At 36.5% G+C, this 19,656-nt stretch overlaps 1 protein-coding gene across 1 annotated transcript in view; it reads right to left on the bottom strand.

The window, feature by feature from the left end:
• Positions 1-19,656, bottom strand: part of LOC104566703 (transcription initiation factor TFIID subunit 4) — a 128,667-nt gene that overhangs the window by 36,126 nt on the left and 72,885 nt on the right. Inside the window, exon 14 of the mRNA XM_088536510.1 lies at positions 5,485-5,607. Within this exon, the coding sequence (XP_088392636.1) occupies positions 5,485-5,607 (123 nt within the window). The remainder of the gene's footprint in view (positions 1-5,484; positions 5,608-19,656) is intronic.

Genomic DNA, 19,656 nt, shown 5'->3' with positions numbered 1-19,656 from the left:
AACGCTCTAATGGTCTCCTTCTGTGTGTTAGATCAACATCATGCAGTCAGATGGGATCAACTTCCATTTCCATCTCCAAATGAAGTAAAAATCAAATTTGTCTTGGCCAGTAAGGAAAAATGATTAATATCATTGAACCTCTGTCAGAATATTTTGTGTTACACAGATCAAAGGAATACATACAGTATGCAAACCTGTTCTACTAGTAAAAAAAGAATGTTTTTGCTGGCACAGAGCCACACTCTTATTTTCCTGCACTGCCTCCTGACTTTTTTCTTTCTGTCAACTGAGATCCATGCAAAATTGTTCTACTGGCTCCTGACTCACTGTTCATCTTTCAGTCTATTTGAAATGAGCAAAGAAACGTATTCTTATAAATTTACTCCAAATCAGAATTCTTCAATACCATGGTAAACATAACATTATCCACCATATTTCATGCCCTTGTCCTTTTTACTGCACTCAATGAGTTGTTATGTGTTTTCAACTCTTGCTTCATATAACAAAAATTCTAATTTTATAAAGGCTCGTCATGTGCTAAAACACTTTTTGAAAATTAAATTTGAAAACTAGTAACTCAGTGCTGGGAGAATTTATTTTTAAACTGAAGATGAATTTATTTAAGATTCAGAAAAGCAGATGGAGTTATTAGGGAGACTGTATATTTTGTATCTTTTTACAAAAGGCTTTGATTTTCGAACAGATATCAAGACATTTGTTTATTTATATTAACATTTATTTATTTAGATACCTTGAAAACAGGAAGTAAAACAAACTAGAGAAGTCCCATCTAAACTTAAGATTTTCCAAGATTCATAACAAAGCAAGCATGGAATTCTACAGAAAAAAAAAGTGATAAGGTTAGACTCTCTAACTTCCTTCTGTCCCTCTGAAAATTCCAGCCCAAACATTTAACTGCTAGTCTTGGGATACTTAAAACAGTAAGCACAAAAATCAGCAGTAGTGACAGCCTGCACCAAAACAGGTCTTGAATAACAGTAGAATTCCCTCATGTCAGTGATACATGGAGCAAAGAGTGTTTAAACAGGCAGCGATACAATAAATCATAACAAGTCCTTCTGTTCTGCCATCAGTCCATGGGTTTAAAAGAATGGAAAGTAAGCTTTAACTTCTTGGACCATGAACACTTAAGATCTTATGGTCTATCGTATCTGCTTTCACGTAACTCAAGGTTATCCAGCATAAAGGATCCTTAGATTCAAACACTTTCTAAACATGTCTTGACCACTTCAAATGGAAACTAATTTATCAAGAGCCAACTGCACAACTACGAGAGCAAAGCCAAGTCCAGAGCTGTGGAAGCTGCAAGGAAACAAGGCTATGTTTTCCATGTGACAGTTCAGCTCTACTTCTTTACCATGTCTAACCCATTCCAAACAGAAAAGTACCCAGTATCCTTTTTTTTTTGGACAAAATATTAATAACAGATTTGGTGAATAATTGGGGGGTTTGTGGAAATAGCTAGGGATAATAGCGCATGCATGAAGTGAGGGCACGCACTGTAACATATACATACAAATTGATCATGTTCAGTCCTGGATGACTAAAAAGAGAATCATGAATTCATCCTTACATTTCCACTTAGAAATAAGGAATTACGCTTGGTATAAAGATCTGATACACAGAATACAAAGGTTTTGTTTGAATGTCTCTGGTATAACTCAGATTTCCAAAGTCTCGAAACAGGACCTTAACTGTTTTCAATGAATAATGAAAACAGCTCATGCAGACTCTAAATGATACTATTTGAAAACTAAGCTTAAACAAAGATTAGGTACCTTTGTGCCAGAAATAAATTTCATAATCAATTTAGTAGCAACTGTAGGTACTGAATGAAGCCGGGGTAAACTTTTAACCAATGAAGGCCTTTTAATAATTAGTTTTCTCCTACGCAAAATGTTACTGTTTTAACGGTAGTTGTTTTGTGACTTCCCAGGTCTGTAAGATTACATATTTTGGTTGGTATAATGGTATATACTTATACAAACAGCATAAGCACAAAAATCAGCAGCAGAGACATCCTACACCTAAAGGAAGGGAAAAACAAAACAAAACAAAAACCATTTAAGTCTGGCCAACACATGGAACACAGAGTTCTAGTGAGAGCTTACTGGATATTCTTAAGATGACTGCTCTTCTACTATGTGGGAAAGAGGCTTTTTTCTTATCCCCGAAATGACTCTCTTCAATAAGCGGTGTGATTCACTGAACTAGCCCTGAAGCTGCCTTTGGAAGCTCAGTATTCAAAAACCATCTGTGCCAGCAAGTACCAGGAGAGGGCTTTCACTTGATATTTAAACAAATTATACCCTCAGATATTTCAAACATATACTTTATATTTATGTATTTTGGGATACTAGCCATAGGTCTTGATGAAAAGCCAAATTATTTAGTTATTTTTCTTAAATGCAGAAAAATACTATCATTTAACATCTGCACTTTTATGCCATAGACAAAATGAGCACTTTGGAACATGCTAATACTGTATTCATGCCACCTTACATCTTTCAAATTCATTTCATACACGTAGAGCTGCCAGGCCTACAGCCTCGCAAGGGTTAAAGCCTTACATCCCACAACTACCTGACTGTATCTAATTCATAATGGAAAGCAAAACTTTAATCCTAATTACTAAAAACTGTACAATCCCAGAAGAAAAACCCTGAAAGTGTTATCAAGAAAGATTCAAAAGCCAGAAAATAAATAAAAGCAAATCAACACTTATTATTTTAATGACACTTTGGAGGTGCTTAGGGATACTAACTGAAGCAGGTCTTGGTTTCCTGCTCTGCTGCCCACCGCCCACACCAACACAAGTATTAACACGGTCCACACAGTAAGGAACAACTGGACAGTACTGCTGCTAAATGCACAGCCTCATTCACCAGTGTTAGACACCTAACTTGATAATAATGCAGTAAATTAAAAAGCAATATAAATTAAAATTCTTTAGAATAACACTTAAAGATGCATTCATTTGATTTTGCCTAACATCATTAAATAAAGAACATCCCAAAATTCTACAAATGCTGTATTTTTAACACTGTGAGACAGAAAAGCTGAGTTTTTCCAAAAGGTATCTCATTTCTCTTTATCCCTTCTCTTTCTCTCTTGATCTAAACCACATTATAATAATAAGCGGGTTGAATTACTGATGAGCTGATGGCTGCTAAGGAGGGAGCAGTTTCTACCAGACAATATAAGATATAAGATGACAAGAAAGATACTAAAAGGAAAACAAAGGAAGAACAAGTGATCTCGAGTTAACTGGTTTTGTCTTGTTGGTCATATGTTCCTTTTCAGTGCTCACTGGGCTATGAGCCAAACTACTTCAGCCAGATAAGCAGAAACTATTCACTTTTTACTCTTGCTAGGTTAGGTTTCTGCCGATTTAGCAGAGGGAAACGGTTCAACAAGACTCAGAGCCAAAGAAAGGGAAGGGGTAGGAATTCACCACTAGGGATTAGGGTGGCCATCACGACTAGATTAGCCTGGGCTACTGTGTAACCGCAGTCTCAAGCCACATGCTGGTGTTATTTGACAACATCTTTTCCCTGCTCATCCAATCACTCTCAAATCTCTTTTTTTTTTTTAAACCATTTTTGGGAAAACAACATATGCCATATACTATAAACCATAAAGCAGTATGTCTGCATGGAGAACCAAATCAAAGGTTACCACTGAAAACCTCTTCCCCCAAAGAAATGATTTTCTAACTCTTTGAGTAAAAATAGCCCTGCAAAACAGTTATACTGATACAGAAGAGGCAGTTTATTGGTAAGGTCTTCATCGTTTAAACCAACCCTGCCATTAAAAAAAAAATTAACAATGGCCTAAAAAGAAGCTGTGATGTCCAAATGGGCTGACACTATGACACAGATAGCAAGCAAAGACTCTTGGAAAGACCAAAGGAAAGTATGAAAATATCTTGAAAAATATCTGCCGTTATGAGCACAACCATACTTCCATTTCATAAAGACTGTAAAAACGGTTTCTCTGTACTCAGCAAACAATAGTCGATCATAGAATTACCCATCTTTTCCATCAACCTTTTCTCTTAAGCAAAATAACCATTAGTACTTCTCAAATCGACAAACTGCTAAGATCAGATGAGTATTATTAAAAAGATCTGATTTCCAAAGAGAAACTCTGAGCTAGTATTTCATTTGAACCAAGAAGTTGGACTGACATCCAACACATATCATGGAAAAAATGGTCAAAACAACCAAGTACAATATCAAACAAGAGTTGGTTCAGAGGAAAAAAAAAAAAAAAAGAAAAGTAACATCTGAAAAACGGAGGGACAGGCCAATTTGTAAGTGCTATCTCTTTGGACCAGCATACATGCAGTATCTCAGCTGCAACATAAACAGACATATACGTCAAAAAAGATTAATTAGGAGACTGGCAACTTGAATGACACAAACTAGAAGGTTTTTGACAAAAGAGGGAAGGCCAGGAAAGCTCTTGCCAAGTAGGAACTTGCTCACAGATATCAGCTGCAGGGACTTAGCTCTAATTCCTTAGCACTGACCTTAGCACATTAGGAAGACAACTCAGATAAAAGCTACCCAAAATGGAAAACGAAAGGTTTTTGGGGAGTAGTTAGCATTTCGTCACATTTCAGTTAGTTATTCAAAACAACATATTTGCATTATCCTCAAAGTATGTATTTGACAGGGAGAATTACTTTGACTACTACTGCCTAGGCAGATTTAGCAGAAACAGAAGCAGCCCACGTGCATCTGTGCTCTACAAAGAGTTCTCCAAGCTAGTGCGACCACATTACCGCAGTCTTTTGCCTTGTCTAATATACCCTGCTTTTAAGGATATTGCATGGCATTGTGTATGATAGTTACTTCTAAGATAACATGAGAGTTGCCCTAACAAATCCGATTGCACTCTGGAGTACAGTATCTATTTTAAAATAACATAGAATTTAGCAGGATTAAGAACTCCTCTTTGCAGTGGTAGGGGACACTAGCTAGGCATTCTGTAAAAAGATTTGACGCACATCACTCAAAAACACACAGTTACTGATATTAAGCCAAGCTCTCGTTCTAAATTGTAAGCAACACTACAGTTTTGTGCTTTTTCCCCAGATATTTCTTCATATTTTCCTATTTGTTTTTTGGTTTTGTTCCTTTGGATTATGCAGAGAAGAAAACTGTTTAAAAGACAATGAGCACTTTTAGAAAGAACTACGTACTTCAGGATTGACTTGTTTCAAAATAGCTCTTTAAATATCCATTGAACAATGATAATACTTGAAAATACACCTAAGAATAAATGTTATTTTAACTGCAGCAAAATAAAGTAAACCACACTTGCATTCCTTCTAATTTAGTAATTCATGTAACCCTTTCCAAGTTACACAGTTAGCTGGAAGAAATCAGGTCACAGCACCTCTAGTTATTACTACTGGGTTTGAATTAATCTTTTATCACGCATATAGACACCTACCTCTCCTCCTATGGCAAGCAGTCCAGGCGAATCAAGCTTCCTCTTCTTCCGGGGACCAATAGCTGCCAGTGCAGTTAGATTGGCATCCCTCTGCCTCATTTGTGCAAGTTCTTGTTGCTGCATCTATTACAAAGTGAAAAATAGGTGTTTAGATTTTTATTCTGTTGCTATTCCTTAGCTCAAGCATGCAGCTTTGCAGTAGAATAATAACAACAAAGTTGTACAAGTTCCCTTGTTTCACAGGATTTCTGTTTCCAAATACTTCAGCTGTTTTCAAAAGCTTCATCCTTATCCTTAAAAATTGCTTTAGACATTGAGGACTGTATGTTAGCTATACACCTTCAGTCTAAGTACTTCAGTATAAGAGCATAAATACCAGTTAAAATCCTCAAAATATACAATACTTCAAAGATTTTCTTTCATCTAAGATTCTCAAGTTTATTTTGAATATTCAACTATGCTTGATATTTGCATTTGAAAAATCGTAAAAAAAATGAATTAAACACCTATATCTGAACATTAGCATAAGATGGTAATGTTGCCACTACCCCCCCTGAAAACTGAATTTCCAACTATTTTATGCGATTAGAATTTAGATAGCAACAGATTTCCTCAGTCTCAGGCAAAGAAAACAGTCATTTGCATTATGTAGTAACATAGCAACTTCTTCAAAAATTAAAAATCAGCACATTAATGTTTGAAAAGCTGTTTTATTTTTCCCCACATTTTTATAGCAAGTATTTTACAACCTCAGACATCATAATTTCAGTACCAAAATAGATACAAACATACATCTTATTTATAGGATAAAGAATTTCATAAATACAAAAACTAAATGTGGAAAAATATCTAAATAATAGTGCAAAGGTCTATACATACTTCCCTTTGCCAACTCATATTAGGTTTTTAGCTCAAATATCTTTGGCTCTCTTCCAGACTAAATGCCAGTTAGACAGACCTGCCCGCTTACCCTTTCAAGGTAGATAGCAACAGTGGTGAGCTCTAATCATTTACAAAGGTCATGATCGGAAGCTAGCCCGTAAGCAGTCATTTAAAATTCGATTGATCCCTATTTGTAGTCAGGGAAAGAAAATGGACATTTCAGCTGTATTGTAATTATGAGGCTTCAAGGCAACTGTAAATAGATGTGCAAATCCAGATACCGGCAAATACCTTGGAGAAGAAATTATTACTATAGTATAACATATATCCAGGAAAGGTTGAAGATAAAACTGCATATAAAAAAAGATCAATCATCTTTTTGCTAATTTGCCATGCTTGCCAGCCTATAAGGGTTATCACAATTATCAGAAGTCTGATGAATATTTAAGCTAGGGCCAACTGGCTTAGAGTGATCTCTGACAAAGTTGTAAAGTGGAAGGCTTCACGGAATAAGAAATTTTGTGCTAGAGAAGTTTAGTTTCCTGAGTGGTTAAGGTCAGAAATGTAGTGTGACAGGTAACTGGTATAATACAAAGGTTATTATAAGAATATTTTATCTAAAGTTATCATTTTCAAACCAAGAGTAACCTAATACTTGCTTGGCCCATTGTACTACCACTATACACTACAGTATACAGCAATTGTTTCAAACTGTCATGTGTGCACATCTGAAAAACTGCTCTAGGAACCATATTATTTAGATTTTTTACTGTACCAATCTTATTTGACACAAGGATTTTTTTTTTGGTGCCTGTACATGACAAAAACAACAAAAGAAGATGGGTTCGTTCCTTTAAAAAAGTAAAGATAAGACATGTTCACAATTTTTGTTTTGTTTTCCTTAAGTCATTATTTGGATATATACACATTTAAATATAACTGCACACATACATATGTCTATTTCTATGTATATGCTACATATATTTGTATGCCTATTATACACTTAGGTATTCCAAAAAAGTTCCATAAAGAAGACCACCCATACGTCTATCTGAAGTATCAATATTAAATCTAAATATTTAAATTTAATAATTTCCAAATCACAAGAATGCATTTATTAACAATATGCTTTGCAAATACTTTTGCAACAGAAACCCAACATTTGGTTTCTTACCGAATAAAACCCTCAAATCCATTGTTCAAATGTGCACAATAATAAACAAAGAGTGAAAATTATTTTCCTTTTTTCTATAGGATCAAGTTAAAACAAGATGAAAATCAAGGAAGATACAGCTAGGGGTAGGAATTCTAGAGATTTGTTCGCGATAGGCATTTGGCTTTGAAAGACAATCACAAAATGAAAGCTTGATACTTCGTAGGAAAACTCATAGATCTGAAGTCAAATGTATTTTTCATTCCTGAAAATTAAATTGCCTCACTGTGTCTGTAATCTGTACTGTAAACAGAGGATTCTTCTTCTTCAGTGAACACAAAAGTGAATGTCCCAGGAGAAATACATCTGCTAATGTTAACTATGCTAACACGCCAGTGCATTCCATTTCCTGAGCAGTATGCTTAGGGAGTGATAAAAACTAGAAATTTAGACACTATAAACATAATCTGTGAAGGGATAATATTTCAATATTTAACTACTCAATCATGGAAGTATATTAACAGTCAAGGTGTACTTATTTTCCTGCTACAAAATCATTAAAATAGTTAATAAAAAACTATTTACTCTGGAATTACTTTTTGAGGTATATCTTGTACATTTTTCCAAGAATTATGAGTATTATTCTTCCACAAATTAATTAGATCATTCTACATCTGTGTTACTATCAGTGCAGTAATCAAGTCTTCAAAGAAAACAAAACAATTACACAGATTTTGTGCAGCACGAATGCATCTACAGAAAAAATCTGAAGGAAGAGTTTGGATGTTCAATTTTATAAGGGAAGTTTTACCACATATCTGAAGAAACTCTTTGGCAACACCGAAAGAGAAAAAATATCAGTGAGGGGGAAAGACAGATGGCACTGGCACAGCAAAAGAGGGAGCCGCTGCCAGGACAGCAGCCCAGCTTTGGACCGGTGCAGCAGGGCTTGGGATTGGCACACAAGGAACGAGAAGATGAACGTTTCATGAAGAGGTCAAGGCAAAATTAAGGACTAAGAAAAGAATGGGCATATCACAGATCCAGAATCAAGAATTTAGTAGCCTCTGGGGGGAATACATTAAAGGGAAGCAATATTACAATTATCATAATGGATGAAGCTATAGCAAACAATATATAGAACGAGTGCTTGAATAAGCGTTGTGGCCATGTAAATTGATATACGGAAAACAAGCAATAAAACCTGGAAGCTGCCCAAGTATGTCGATTAGTTTAGGTTGTGAGTCTAACTGATAACGAGGACCAGAACCAGAACCTCTCTTCTTACCCACAGCAGAAGAGCGGAGCATGTGAAAGAAAAGGCTCATTTTTTTACACTATAGTTAAGAGAAATTTCATCGAAATGCTTAGAAAGTAGGATGGCAACTGGGTCCTGGCAATTCCAACAGTTTGATACAACACACCAAAACCTTCAAAAATGCAACAGCAAAGAGAGTGTGTGACATCACATGGGAGACAGTGAGAGAGGTCAAGGAGGTGTTTCTGTGCACACTGATTGAAATCAAGGATGTTTGTTTTGGCCTGAAAGGAAAATAACTTGATGATAGTGTGTGACAGAGACGCTTCTGAAGACATAAAGAGGCTGCGGCACCCAGGTATGTTAAAAAGCTGCCAGTGGAGGAGTTGATATTAGTAAGAGCCGCATGAGTAAAACAGGCTTCTGGAGTCACAAAGCCATCTCAGGCCACAAAGAACTAGATTATGACTACTTACAGCCCCCATTACAGTTCATAAGCAGCCTAAGGAGAGAGAAAGAGGGTTGAGAAAGGGCTAACAGATGAGTGGAAATGATAAAACACCTACGGACTGTAGAACACAATAAAGATCCAAGGCAGCCAGTAACAAAAATGGGCCACGAAATAGGCCATGGAGACATCTCAATGGCAGCAACATTCAATGAAGGAAAGATGATATAAACAATTATTTAAGCACAGATTTCTAGCCAGTTGGCAGGCATCAATTGAGATCTTTCCTAATTCTGTTTAGGAGGGGTAGCATCATTTCTGATAACACAGTCATATGCTGCAAAAAGCCCATCTTAATCAATGATTTTACATTTCACCCCTACTGCACTCTCTTGTCTTGTCTTTCCAATTGCCTCAGTCTCTAAAGAAACACAGAAACAGCACACTTGGTGCTAGGAAACTGGTTCAAAGCAGCCAAAGTTAAAAAGTATGTAATTGTGCTGTATCAGAGAAGTTTTACATTTTGTAACTGCAAAGCCTACACTGAACATGTCCTGCGAGATTTTTAAAGACTCACAGTTCTGCTAAATCACATCTAATTCTCTTCAATACAAAGGCAGATTGCTACCCTTCCACAAAAGCTCTCCCATAGCTAAATAAAACCTCCAAACCTTAGCTGCACTGGCGACATATCTGTTTAAAAGAGATCAAGAATTTACTGTACTGGAAAAGGTGTATTTTTTTTTTCTTCTTTCCTCCACACCTTTAACAACAGTTGAAAATTATTGTGCACTGTTTGAAAAAAATCACCCCTGAGCAAAGACTAAGCTGGGAACATTTCAGCCCCCAAGGTGAATGTTTCCTAAAATAATGAACATCTGAATACTGTTCTGGAACCTTAACTGAGGTAACTTTCGATGAGGAGTTTTTCCTGCAATAGACTCATTCTGAGTATTATCCCTAATTTCATTACATTCTAAAACTTTAGTCAGATTTTCCTTTAACACTTGTTCCTTCGCTGTTGACAGAACACATTAGGCTTCTGATACAGAAAATGTGACTCCTTTTCCACTATTCCCTGTGACTAACTCTTAAGAGTCGCTGCTCTTAACTTCTTGTCAGTCGTGTATGTACTTGTTTGGTTAGTTTTTTGATTTTCTAAATACAGTAACTACTGAAGCTTAACTCCATTTATTTCTGCAACTTTGCCAACCAACTCTTAAGATACAAGTTCCTTCCTCCAGTAACATAATGTCCTTCATATATCCTTCAGATTCCTCCAAGAGAGTTCTACAGCAACATGTTGAAGAAGCTTGATGTTTCCTTCCAATAATCTTATTCATACAGTTTCTTCAAAATCTGCTCTCAAAGTGCCAGTATATTTTATCTAGTTTTGGTTAAACTATTCCTCAAATCTTCCAGGCTTTTCTAAGGCAGGGGATACTCTTAATGAGCCTCAATATTTGTTAAATCCAATAACAATGCATGGTACATTTGTTAATCCAAACTCGTATCGTTTGAGCGAAGGGTTTCTGAGGCACAGACAACTGGCAGGAAGCAGCAGTTCAGAGTTGTAATTTTTTTTGAGGCATCTGTAACTTAGCCCTAGTAAAATCAGAAAAAAAATCTGAAAGATTTTCCTTTCTTTTATTGACTTATTTTTTTATTTCTCACTTTAGTTTTATTTTGGAGAAATCCAACAACAGACATTTCCGAATGTTCTCAAACCACCTTTCATAAGAAATTAAACATACTTTTTCAGGCAAGAAGACAGAGGGAATGGTAAGAATATCACGAAGATTTACAGATTACCCACAGGATCCTGAGCCTGTGCAAGCCACAGAAGAATATCCTCGCTCTTGGGGGGTTTCCCAGAAAGATTGGCTAAAATCCTTTCCCAGGATCCTTTCCCTGTATGAGTGTAAATGGGGGTTACTTCCTGCGATTCCCCCGAGATGTTCTGCTCTCCCTCTGAAGCACACCACTCTGGGGGCAGGGGGACACTGAAAACGATGCTTTAATGAAGATCGTGGAACACAGAACACGGTGAAAATCCATATGAGTGAGGGTCATGTCTAGAGCTAGAGACTACTTATGAAGAGCTGTGCTTTTAGTCACAGAGGTCTAACTGAAAAAAAACACACACATACATACATATAGAGAGAGAAATAATGGGACGAAAACTCAAATAAGGAAACACACTTGGCTTTTTTTCAGAAATCATGCATTGGAAAAGATGAAGCTCAGATGAACCTCATGACCAAGCTTTCTACCAGCTCCCCACACTTGGAGCTGGAGTGCACACAGTAATTCCCAGTGCCTATGGCACTTACTGTAGGATAACGTTAAGGGTTCCATTACAATGTCTATCAGCTATTTTATTTTTTCAGATATTCAACTATTTCTGAAGCTAATATTTTAGAAAATAACATATAAATAACCAAAGAATCTTGCAATATATGCACCTGAGCAGTACAAGGGCTACTTGCATATGGCTGCTGTCCTCACTAGTATCACGACAGTCCGATCAGGAATTCTATTTGCGTGATCTTCTCTAAGCACCAAGAGTTTTTTGGTAGTATAGCCTGGCCTTTTATTACTATTTCTACTACATCTCCTATACACATTTGAAATCTGAAATAATTATCAACTAGTATGCCAAAACTTCATCAAAAATGTTCTTGTTTAGTATGCCAATAGAGTCAACTGAAGACTGAGATACATAGGATGATCCTGACTTCGGGGAAATTAATGGAGAGAGGATGTCACACCATAAAACCTCGGAAATATAGGAATTGTTTTCATCATTTCTTAAACTAAATATTTCTGATGCTTTGTAAAATTTCTCTGCCTAATATGCCATTATTACAAAACTTAAAAACAGCAGAAAAAAAGTACATTTAAAATACTAAATAACAACAATTTCTGGTAGGAGGTTTTATTAACTAGATTATTCAAAAATGTCCAGATTTTGATACCAGCCCTCTACCATTCTTGGGGGAAATTTGCATCTTTAAACTGCCTGTCTCATTTGAGGAAATGAGGAAAATGCGGCAATCTACTAAAAATCATTTGGCTGTAATAAGTAATTTTAATCAAATAGTTAGAAAGAATGTCATTGAAGTTAATTTCTGAAGTGTTATAAACAGATGGGAAATGGGTAGTGCAGAGAACGGCTGTGCACTTTTAATGCAATATCCTTTTTTTGCAGTCTGGATCATGGTTTGATCAAGTCTAAGTGACATGACAAAAACAATCTTAATTTATTCTGAACCTATATTCAACTTAAGAACACACAATATAGCAAGTGTGCTACTCCTCTCAAAAGCGAGATATGAGGCAAAGCAACGTGAGGAAGAAAACTAGCCAGGCACCCACCTTCTCCCCATGAAACGTCGTGGGGGTAGCACCGGGGGCTCACTTGAAAAATGGAAGTTCCACGGGGGATGCAAAACAAGCTTGGAATTTAAATAATCTACATCTTCCCTATTTTAGATTTAACTATAGAAAACCGCGACTGCTCGTTTCTCCTGCAGATCAAGGGAACAAAATACCAGTGTGGGGACAAAATATTTCAAGCAATTTTTCATACACTGACAAGTAGTAAATTAGGGAATCTTGTAAGTACAATACAGTAGTCATCCTCTTCTATTGATCACGTATAATTTACATCTTACAAAGATGTGAATTCTTGCATTCTCACTCCACAAGGAAAATCTCAATGATTTATTCATTTCAAATAAAAAATAGAAGGTAGATGAGAAGAATTACTTCACAGGCTGTAGCTTTCTCAGGGCACTAGTGCTAGGCTCTTCTTTCGCACTGCCCGAAGGGCCTTTGTGTGCAAGTCCCTCTAATTAACAAGGTGAATCATGCAGCAGTTCCCTAATTAGTGAACATGACAAGCCAATGGAAACAAGCAGACAGACCTGGCGTACAGATATGGTCAACAAAAGGCACAGCAATGTGCCATTAAAAATGTCTATTTCATGTAAATAAATACCAGAAAAAAAGAGAACTACCATAACACCTTATTTTCTTTTTCATGTCTTACGCTTATATCTCATTTATTGCAGACATAATAACGACACAATAAATCAAGATTTCCAATTGCAAGTCACACCACCTCTCTGAAATCAAAGAGCAGCTATCTTAGATGAATAAGCATCTGCTTATGGGCATTATTTGTTTTATCTCTTGTTTTTCAGCTTTAAAGAACAGCACTTGCATTAAGTCTAACATTTTAAGAATCTTCCAAATAATTTCTTTTATTCAAAACTAATTTTTAAGTCCTTTATCACTAATAGAGGAAATGACTACAATAGTTGTACTATTATTCAGCTTAACATGATAAAAATGCCTACCTTCCTAAACAGGTAATAATTTAACTTTTGTACAGACTAATAAATAAATAATGAATGAAATTTGCATTTAAAAAAAAAGAAGACCTAGAATATACCTCCTTACATTCACCTTTTCAAGTAAAATATTTTTCAATCTTTCACTTTTCCCTCTGCTCTTCCCACAAATGCTCTGTCTCCAAAAACAACACATGAGATTTTAATTCCGATTCCACTTATTTAAAATTGCACCTTTGAGTTAGAACCTTATGATCCTTCAAGATATTGGGAGTCTATAAAATCTATGTCACCAACAGTAGAATATAATTCTTCACAGAAAAAAAAAATCTTTAGTAACTATTCTTTAGCACATTATAGCAAGTGAGCAAAATTACACATCTTCCCCTAATAACAGCTTATTCCTAACAGTCTTGAAAACAAGTATTTCAGATTTTCCTCTTTCAACTGGGTAAAAATCTCCTTACATTCCAAGATTGATATTCAAAACACTGATGTCTAAAAAACGCTCACGCTTCTGACCACTGCAGATTTTAAAATATGGCATTTAAATACTGGTCCTTAAGCAATGACGGTTCTACATGCCTTAAAACGCTCTTCTTTCCACCTATAAAATTGAAGAATATTTAACGATGTTCTATTACAAAACTGATTAACACACTGCTGCTTCAAAGCAGATTTAAATTCCATGGAAAATTTCACAATAAAAAACATTAAAGATCATGAACCGAAAGCTGAAATCACTACAAGCTACTTGTTTTGTTCTTTTTTTTTTTTTTTTTTTCTCCTTACAAGTGTCAACTTCCTCTAAGTTTTCCTAGATTCCACTCAGCATAACCATGCTTAGGACAGTGCAGAGCAGCTTTCAACACAGACTAAGATGTATCCTCTTTTAAGATCAAGGCACAATGGATAATCTGCTAACAACTGAACTATGACTTGCCATATGCACAGAGGAAGTATTCAGCAAACAACCTGTCACAAATGCTTATTGTTTCAGTAACCAACTCACTAAAGTATTTTGCTTTATAAAATACCTTACAAACTCTACCACATAATTTTTTATCAAAGACAGTTGTAATTAAATGCAAAACTGCTGCAAAAAGAAAAAATATATATTGGATGCATTAGAAAGCTTAGCTACTTCTTTTCACCTTAAATAAAGCAATCTGTTTAAGGAGACTGGAAAAATATACTAAATACGCTAACATAGAAACCAATTTTAAAAAAATCATAAAATTTTGAGTTGTTTTTTCGACAAATTGTATACACAAACACATGTATCATTTCACATACAAAATTACAAAAATATTTTGCATGTAATACCTATTTTTAATTTAGCCAACAACAATAACTCATAACAGTCCGTAAGTAATGTTTTGATAAGAGATTTTATTTGATACTAGAGGGACCATTTCTGTTCTGTGTCAAATACTGCCACTGATGTCAGTGCAGTCGCCCTGGTGTTCCAACAGTAAGACAGAGAAAAAAAATCCATTTCCAATACTTCTAATGCCACGAACAGATATCCGTATGTGACAGACAGGGGACAAACGCACTACGAGGCAAACAAGGCAAAAATAATAGTCTCTTAAACAAAACATTCAGGTCACTCAATTATTCACCACATGTTCTACCCTGCTTAGCATCTCCGAGCGACGACAAGCATTTCTTTTCCACTCGAATGTCAGGTTTGAGGATTTTGTTCTGCAAAGTTCAGTTTACCAGAGCTAATCTCTCTGTATAGATAGATGGGTAAATGACCATTATTTACTCAGGAATTTTACTTGAGCATACCAGGGAAAATTACCCGACGATATTTATGAAATGTGTATTTATTACATTTTGGAGGTATAATTGAGCAGATCACAGAAATTTTCATATTGTATAATCATCACTTATGCAATATGATAAATCTAAGAAAAGAAACATTTCATATAATGCAACAATATAGAAGATATTTCAGCATGTAATAAAACAGTTCTCCCTCCAAAACAAACAAGTAGAGAACAATGTCACATATGTCAGGAACTCCACCTCCCTGAACTGACAATCTTAACAGCACACACAAAAGCTTAACCTAACACCAAAGAGTATTTTATCTCTATATAAATCACAGATTACATTTTGACTAAGCTAGGATTAACAGCTAAATTTTCAGAAAATTGCCAGAGAGGCTCTCATTTCTGCACATTACCTTTCTCCTATGAGAGGTAATATCTCTACACAAACTTAGAGACTAATTTGATTACTGTATCCTAAAATAAGGTACATGTTTCTAATCTGAAACTAAACCACAGAAGTTGAGAGGGCTAGCTCTGTGGCTAGGTGTCTTCCATTCAAGTTGGAGGTCTACACCTCAATATCTTGACTCCAACTCAGAATATTTAAAAGGTAGAAGAGCTAAAAGATGCAAATATTTACAGGATAACCTAGGGACAATACACATTCCTGCACAGAGAGGAGGGAAAAAAAAAATCACCCATACTTATGTTTTCTGATGCATAACTCACAGCTTTCCCAAAAGCATTGCTTAAGAAAGAAAATGCAGCGGCTGCTAATGAGACCTCTGCTAGAACAGCACACAATTGTGCTAACAGGGCACTTGCTCAGCTTCAAAATAGGAAGTTCCAAAACACCTGAAAGTGCTTTGCCTAAAGAATTAAACTGTAGCTTAGACAGTGACGTAGTAATGTACATTCAATCATTACCTGTGATTTTTTTAGTCATTATCTGTCACAGTAAGACACAGCAGATAACCCTATATGTGCTACATGCACCCTATACCAGGGATACTGTCTCACCTCTCCAGGCCTAGCAAATGTCCATTAGAGGCACAAAGTGTTGAGGTGACTCAAGACTAAAGCCTCCTTAGGAAAACAGATACCATACTTTTCCAAAATTTAAGCACTGCACTAAAAATCTGCTTCAAACACAAAATGATAAGTCAATAGGGCTAACATGGTACCTTCTGCTCTCTCATCATGCATTTTTTCTCCAGTAAAGCAGAGTTAACATACTATTGGAAATACGCAACTTTTTTTGCTATTTAGATGCAGAAATGTTAAAATAACAAGCTTTGTTAATGCAACAATAAACCACCATCTTTGAAAGATAGAATGAGTTTCTGAAACACAAAAAGTCTGTTCTGTCTCCCAGTGTCTGTCTTTGAAATAAGGTCAAGAAAACTATCACTACCAAAATACGATTTTGAAAAGAAATAGACAGAATTAGCCTATTTCTCATAAAAAACCGCACTAATCAATCTCACTTTTAAGTTTCTTCTCCCTCCGCCTTCCTGAACAGAGTTAACACTTGATTTCAACTATGTTCTATTCCATTGCCCATTCTGTGTATCTGACACCTCCCAAAACATACTTAACTTGCCCATATGTTTGTCAGATATTATGAGCACTTCTTGCTGGATGGTATTTTTTAATCTTGTCTTTAGGGAAATTGATAGATTTTAATGTGTGAATACAACCTTTAGCCAAATAAGGTGGAAAAAAAAACCTTTAAAGCATAACAAGACTGTTAGTATGTTGAAAATGCTGACTGAGATCTTCAGAAACCTACATGTTGTTTCTGTTTGAAAAAGCTAAAAATTTTTATTCTGAATATAGATTTATAACTCGTGAGAAGAAAGGACATGGAAGCGTAAGGGAGCATTCTCAAGTGCTTCCGAGTCGGCTTTATGAAGACTTTAGCATGGCTGTGCACAGCCTATAGACCTATGAACTGTCACTGTATCAAACTGCTTAGCAGCTTTCTCTGCTTCAGCCCTACAGAAAACTGAGCGCTCAGCTTTAGGGAAGCTGTAACACTTCAATGTTCCAAAGTCACCAGCAGGAATACATATGGGAAATCCCACTCACATCGTTGTGACCAGCTCTCATGAAAACCTAGAAGTTAACTGCAAATTCAACATCAATTTTCAATACTAAATGAAAACTAAAGCCATATAAGTCATTACTCAACAGCCCAATAACTTCATAAATAATGTTTTTAAAATGTTACTTTTAGAATTATTCGTATCTTTAGCAAATGCATATTGGAGGGGAAAAGGACTGTACTGTTTACATTTTGAATGGCAGTAGTGAACTTTATTTCTTAAAAAAAAACTGTAACGAGGGGGAAATACGCTTTGTTTTAACCTTATGTTGAGCAGTATCTCATTATTTAATTAAGGTGATGTAACTATGTAACTACTAGTGGACTCACAGGCTGGCACAAAATATTCTTAATGAAAAGGCTAAAAAACAGGAAATTGAAGCAAATACACCTTTGAGTATGGACCAACTGCTTGGTGTGCAGTTCATAAGCAAGCTATATGGGTAAATCTATATCCAGACAGAAATGTTTAGTATTTACCTAGTCAAAATGGGCACTTTTTATCCTACTGTTGACTGTATTAAAGATGCAGTAGTTTAAACTGTATCTTATCAAACTACCTGACACTGACAACAAAGCTACCGGCCACATACTGCTCCCCAACACAGACATACATACATAAGGATATCAACTAATCATCACATCTTAACACACACACTGACAGACAGGAGCTGCTGAAGAACCTTGTGGGAAAATCATGGCATGGCTTTACAACACAGATTTACAAAATCAGATTACTTCTTCGCAACAATTGCACAATCTGTTAAATAAAACATTCTTCAAGAGGTCTGTGAAAATTGATGTCTCGTATATTTTATAAATTACAAAAGTATTATATGCACATACTTCAAATCTCTCAAAAATGTACTCGCAAGGAAGTTTTAAATTACCCTTTTAAAAATTTAACCACTACTGTTCCAAGTCCAGCTGTAACTTTGCTCTTATGAACTCTTTCATCTTCCACTAACAGGCTAGAAGCCGAGCCCAGATTTTAAGCAATGCAGCGTGTTCTACGAGGCGCGAGCGGCAAACGCGCATCCTCCTATTGTGAAACGCCGCAGCACGCAGCTACCCTCGCAGACCGTGACAGGCAGGGCGACGGGCAGGCGCGGGGACCGCAGCTACATCTTCCTTTGTGGGGCTTGCACAAAAGGAGAGCCTGAAGATTTGTCAGCGGGAGGCGCGCAGCTGATTGCTGATGGCCAGCTGCCTGCTGCCGGGGCAATGTGCAGCGCCCGGGCTGAGCGGGCAGAGGAACAGAAGATTTACTAGGTGCGTCCCAGCGCCCTTGGGTTGTACCATGTGACTCGGAGCGCCCCGAGGAGCTGGGGGCAGATGAAAGCTGGCAGCTGTGTGCTGCCCCGGGCGCCGCGAGGCTGCCAAGCAGGGCTTGCAAACATGTTAGCTCAGCGGCAGAATTAAAACCCTCATTCAGGTTTATTTTGGAGCAAGGAACCAATGTGCATGCAGAGGAGGGGGGAAAACCTGCCCTGCAGGCTCAAGCCTACGTACACCTTGACCTCCCCATGTAAGCTGCACTATGGCAGGGCAGGCTTGACTAAGGGACCAAAACATCCAATCATTTATAACGTTGTCCAAGCAACCTATTCAGCTTCTGACAACCAGACGTGGGTGACATTTGCTGCCCTCTACTTATTAAATAGGCAATATTCTAAAGTCTAAAGCACTATTATTTTGCCAGATCAGCAGGGCAGTAAATCTGTTGCAGAGCTCATAGAAAACAGTTATGTGATTTTTTCACATTCGCATCTTGTTCCAAATGAACCTTTTTCTTTTTTAGCTGTGCTGTAGTGTTTGTAGCATGATGTTTCTAACCGAGTAAGGCACATAACTACACAAAATAGCACTGAGGCAGGAGGAGAACTAGAAACTCAGTCTTGACATAGTTCTTACAAAAACTGATCTAATATATATACATACATATATATATATCAGTGCGTGCACGTGTGTCGTACATATGTGTATTATTTATGTTTTTAAAAATTCCCTGGGAGAAGGAAGCAAGTTGAATGCATTCCTTTCCTCACCACCTCTCAGGGAACTTCTGGATGCAATCATTGCTACTGAGCAGAAGCAAAGCCAAACCATACTTATCTCAAATTTCTGACCACAAAGACAAAAACAAGTCATTTCTTTATCTTCGCATTGACCTCACTCATCT

This window comes from Tinamus guttatus, unplaced genomic scaffold, assembly GCF_059628265.1.
Source record: "Tinamus guttatus ecotype Peru unplaced genomic scaffold, ASM5962826v1 Tinamus_guttatus_pri_ptg000674l, whole genome shotgun sequence".
Taxonomy (NCBI): Eukaryota; Metazoa; Chordata; class Aves; order Tinamiformes; family Tinamidae; genus Tinamus; species Tinamus guttatus.
The sequence above is the reverse complement of the archived record's forward strand: the minus strand, read 5'-3'. Positions and strand labels throughout refer to the sequence as shown.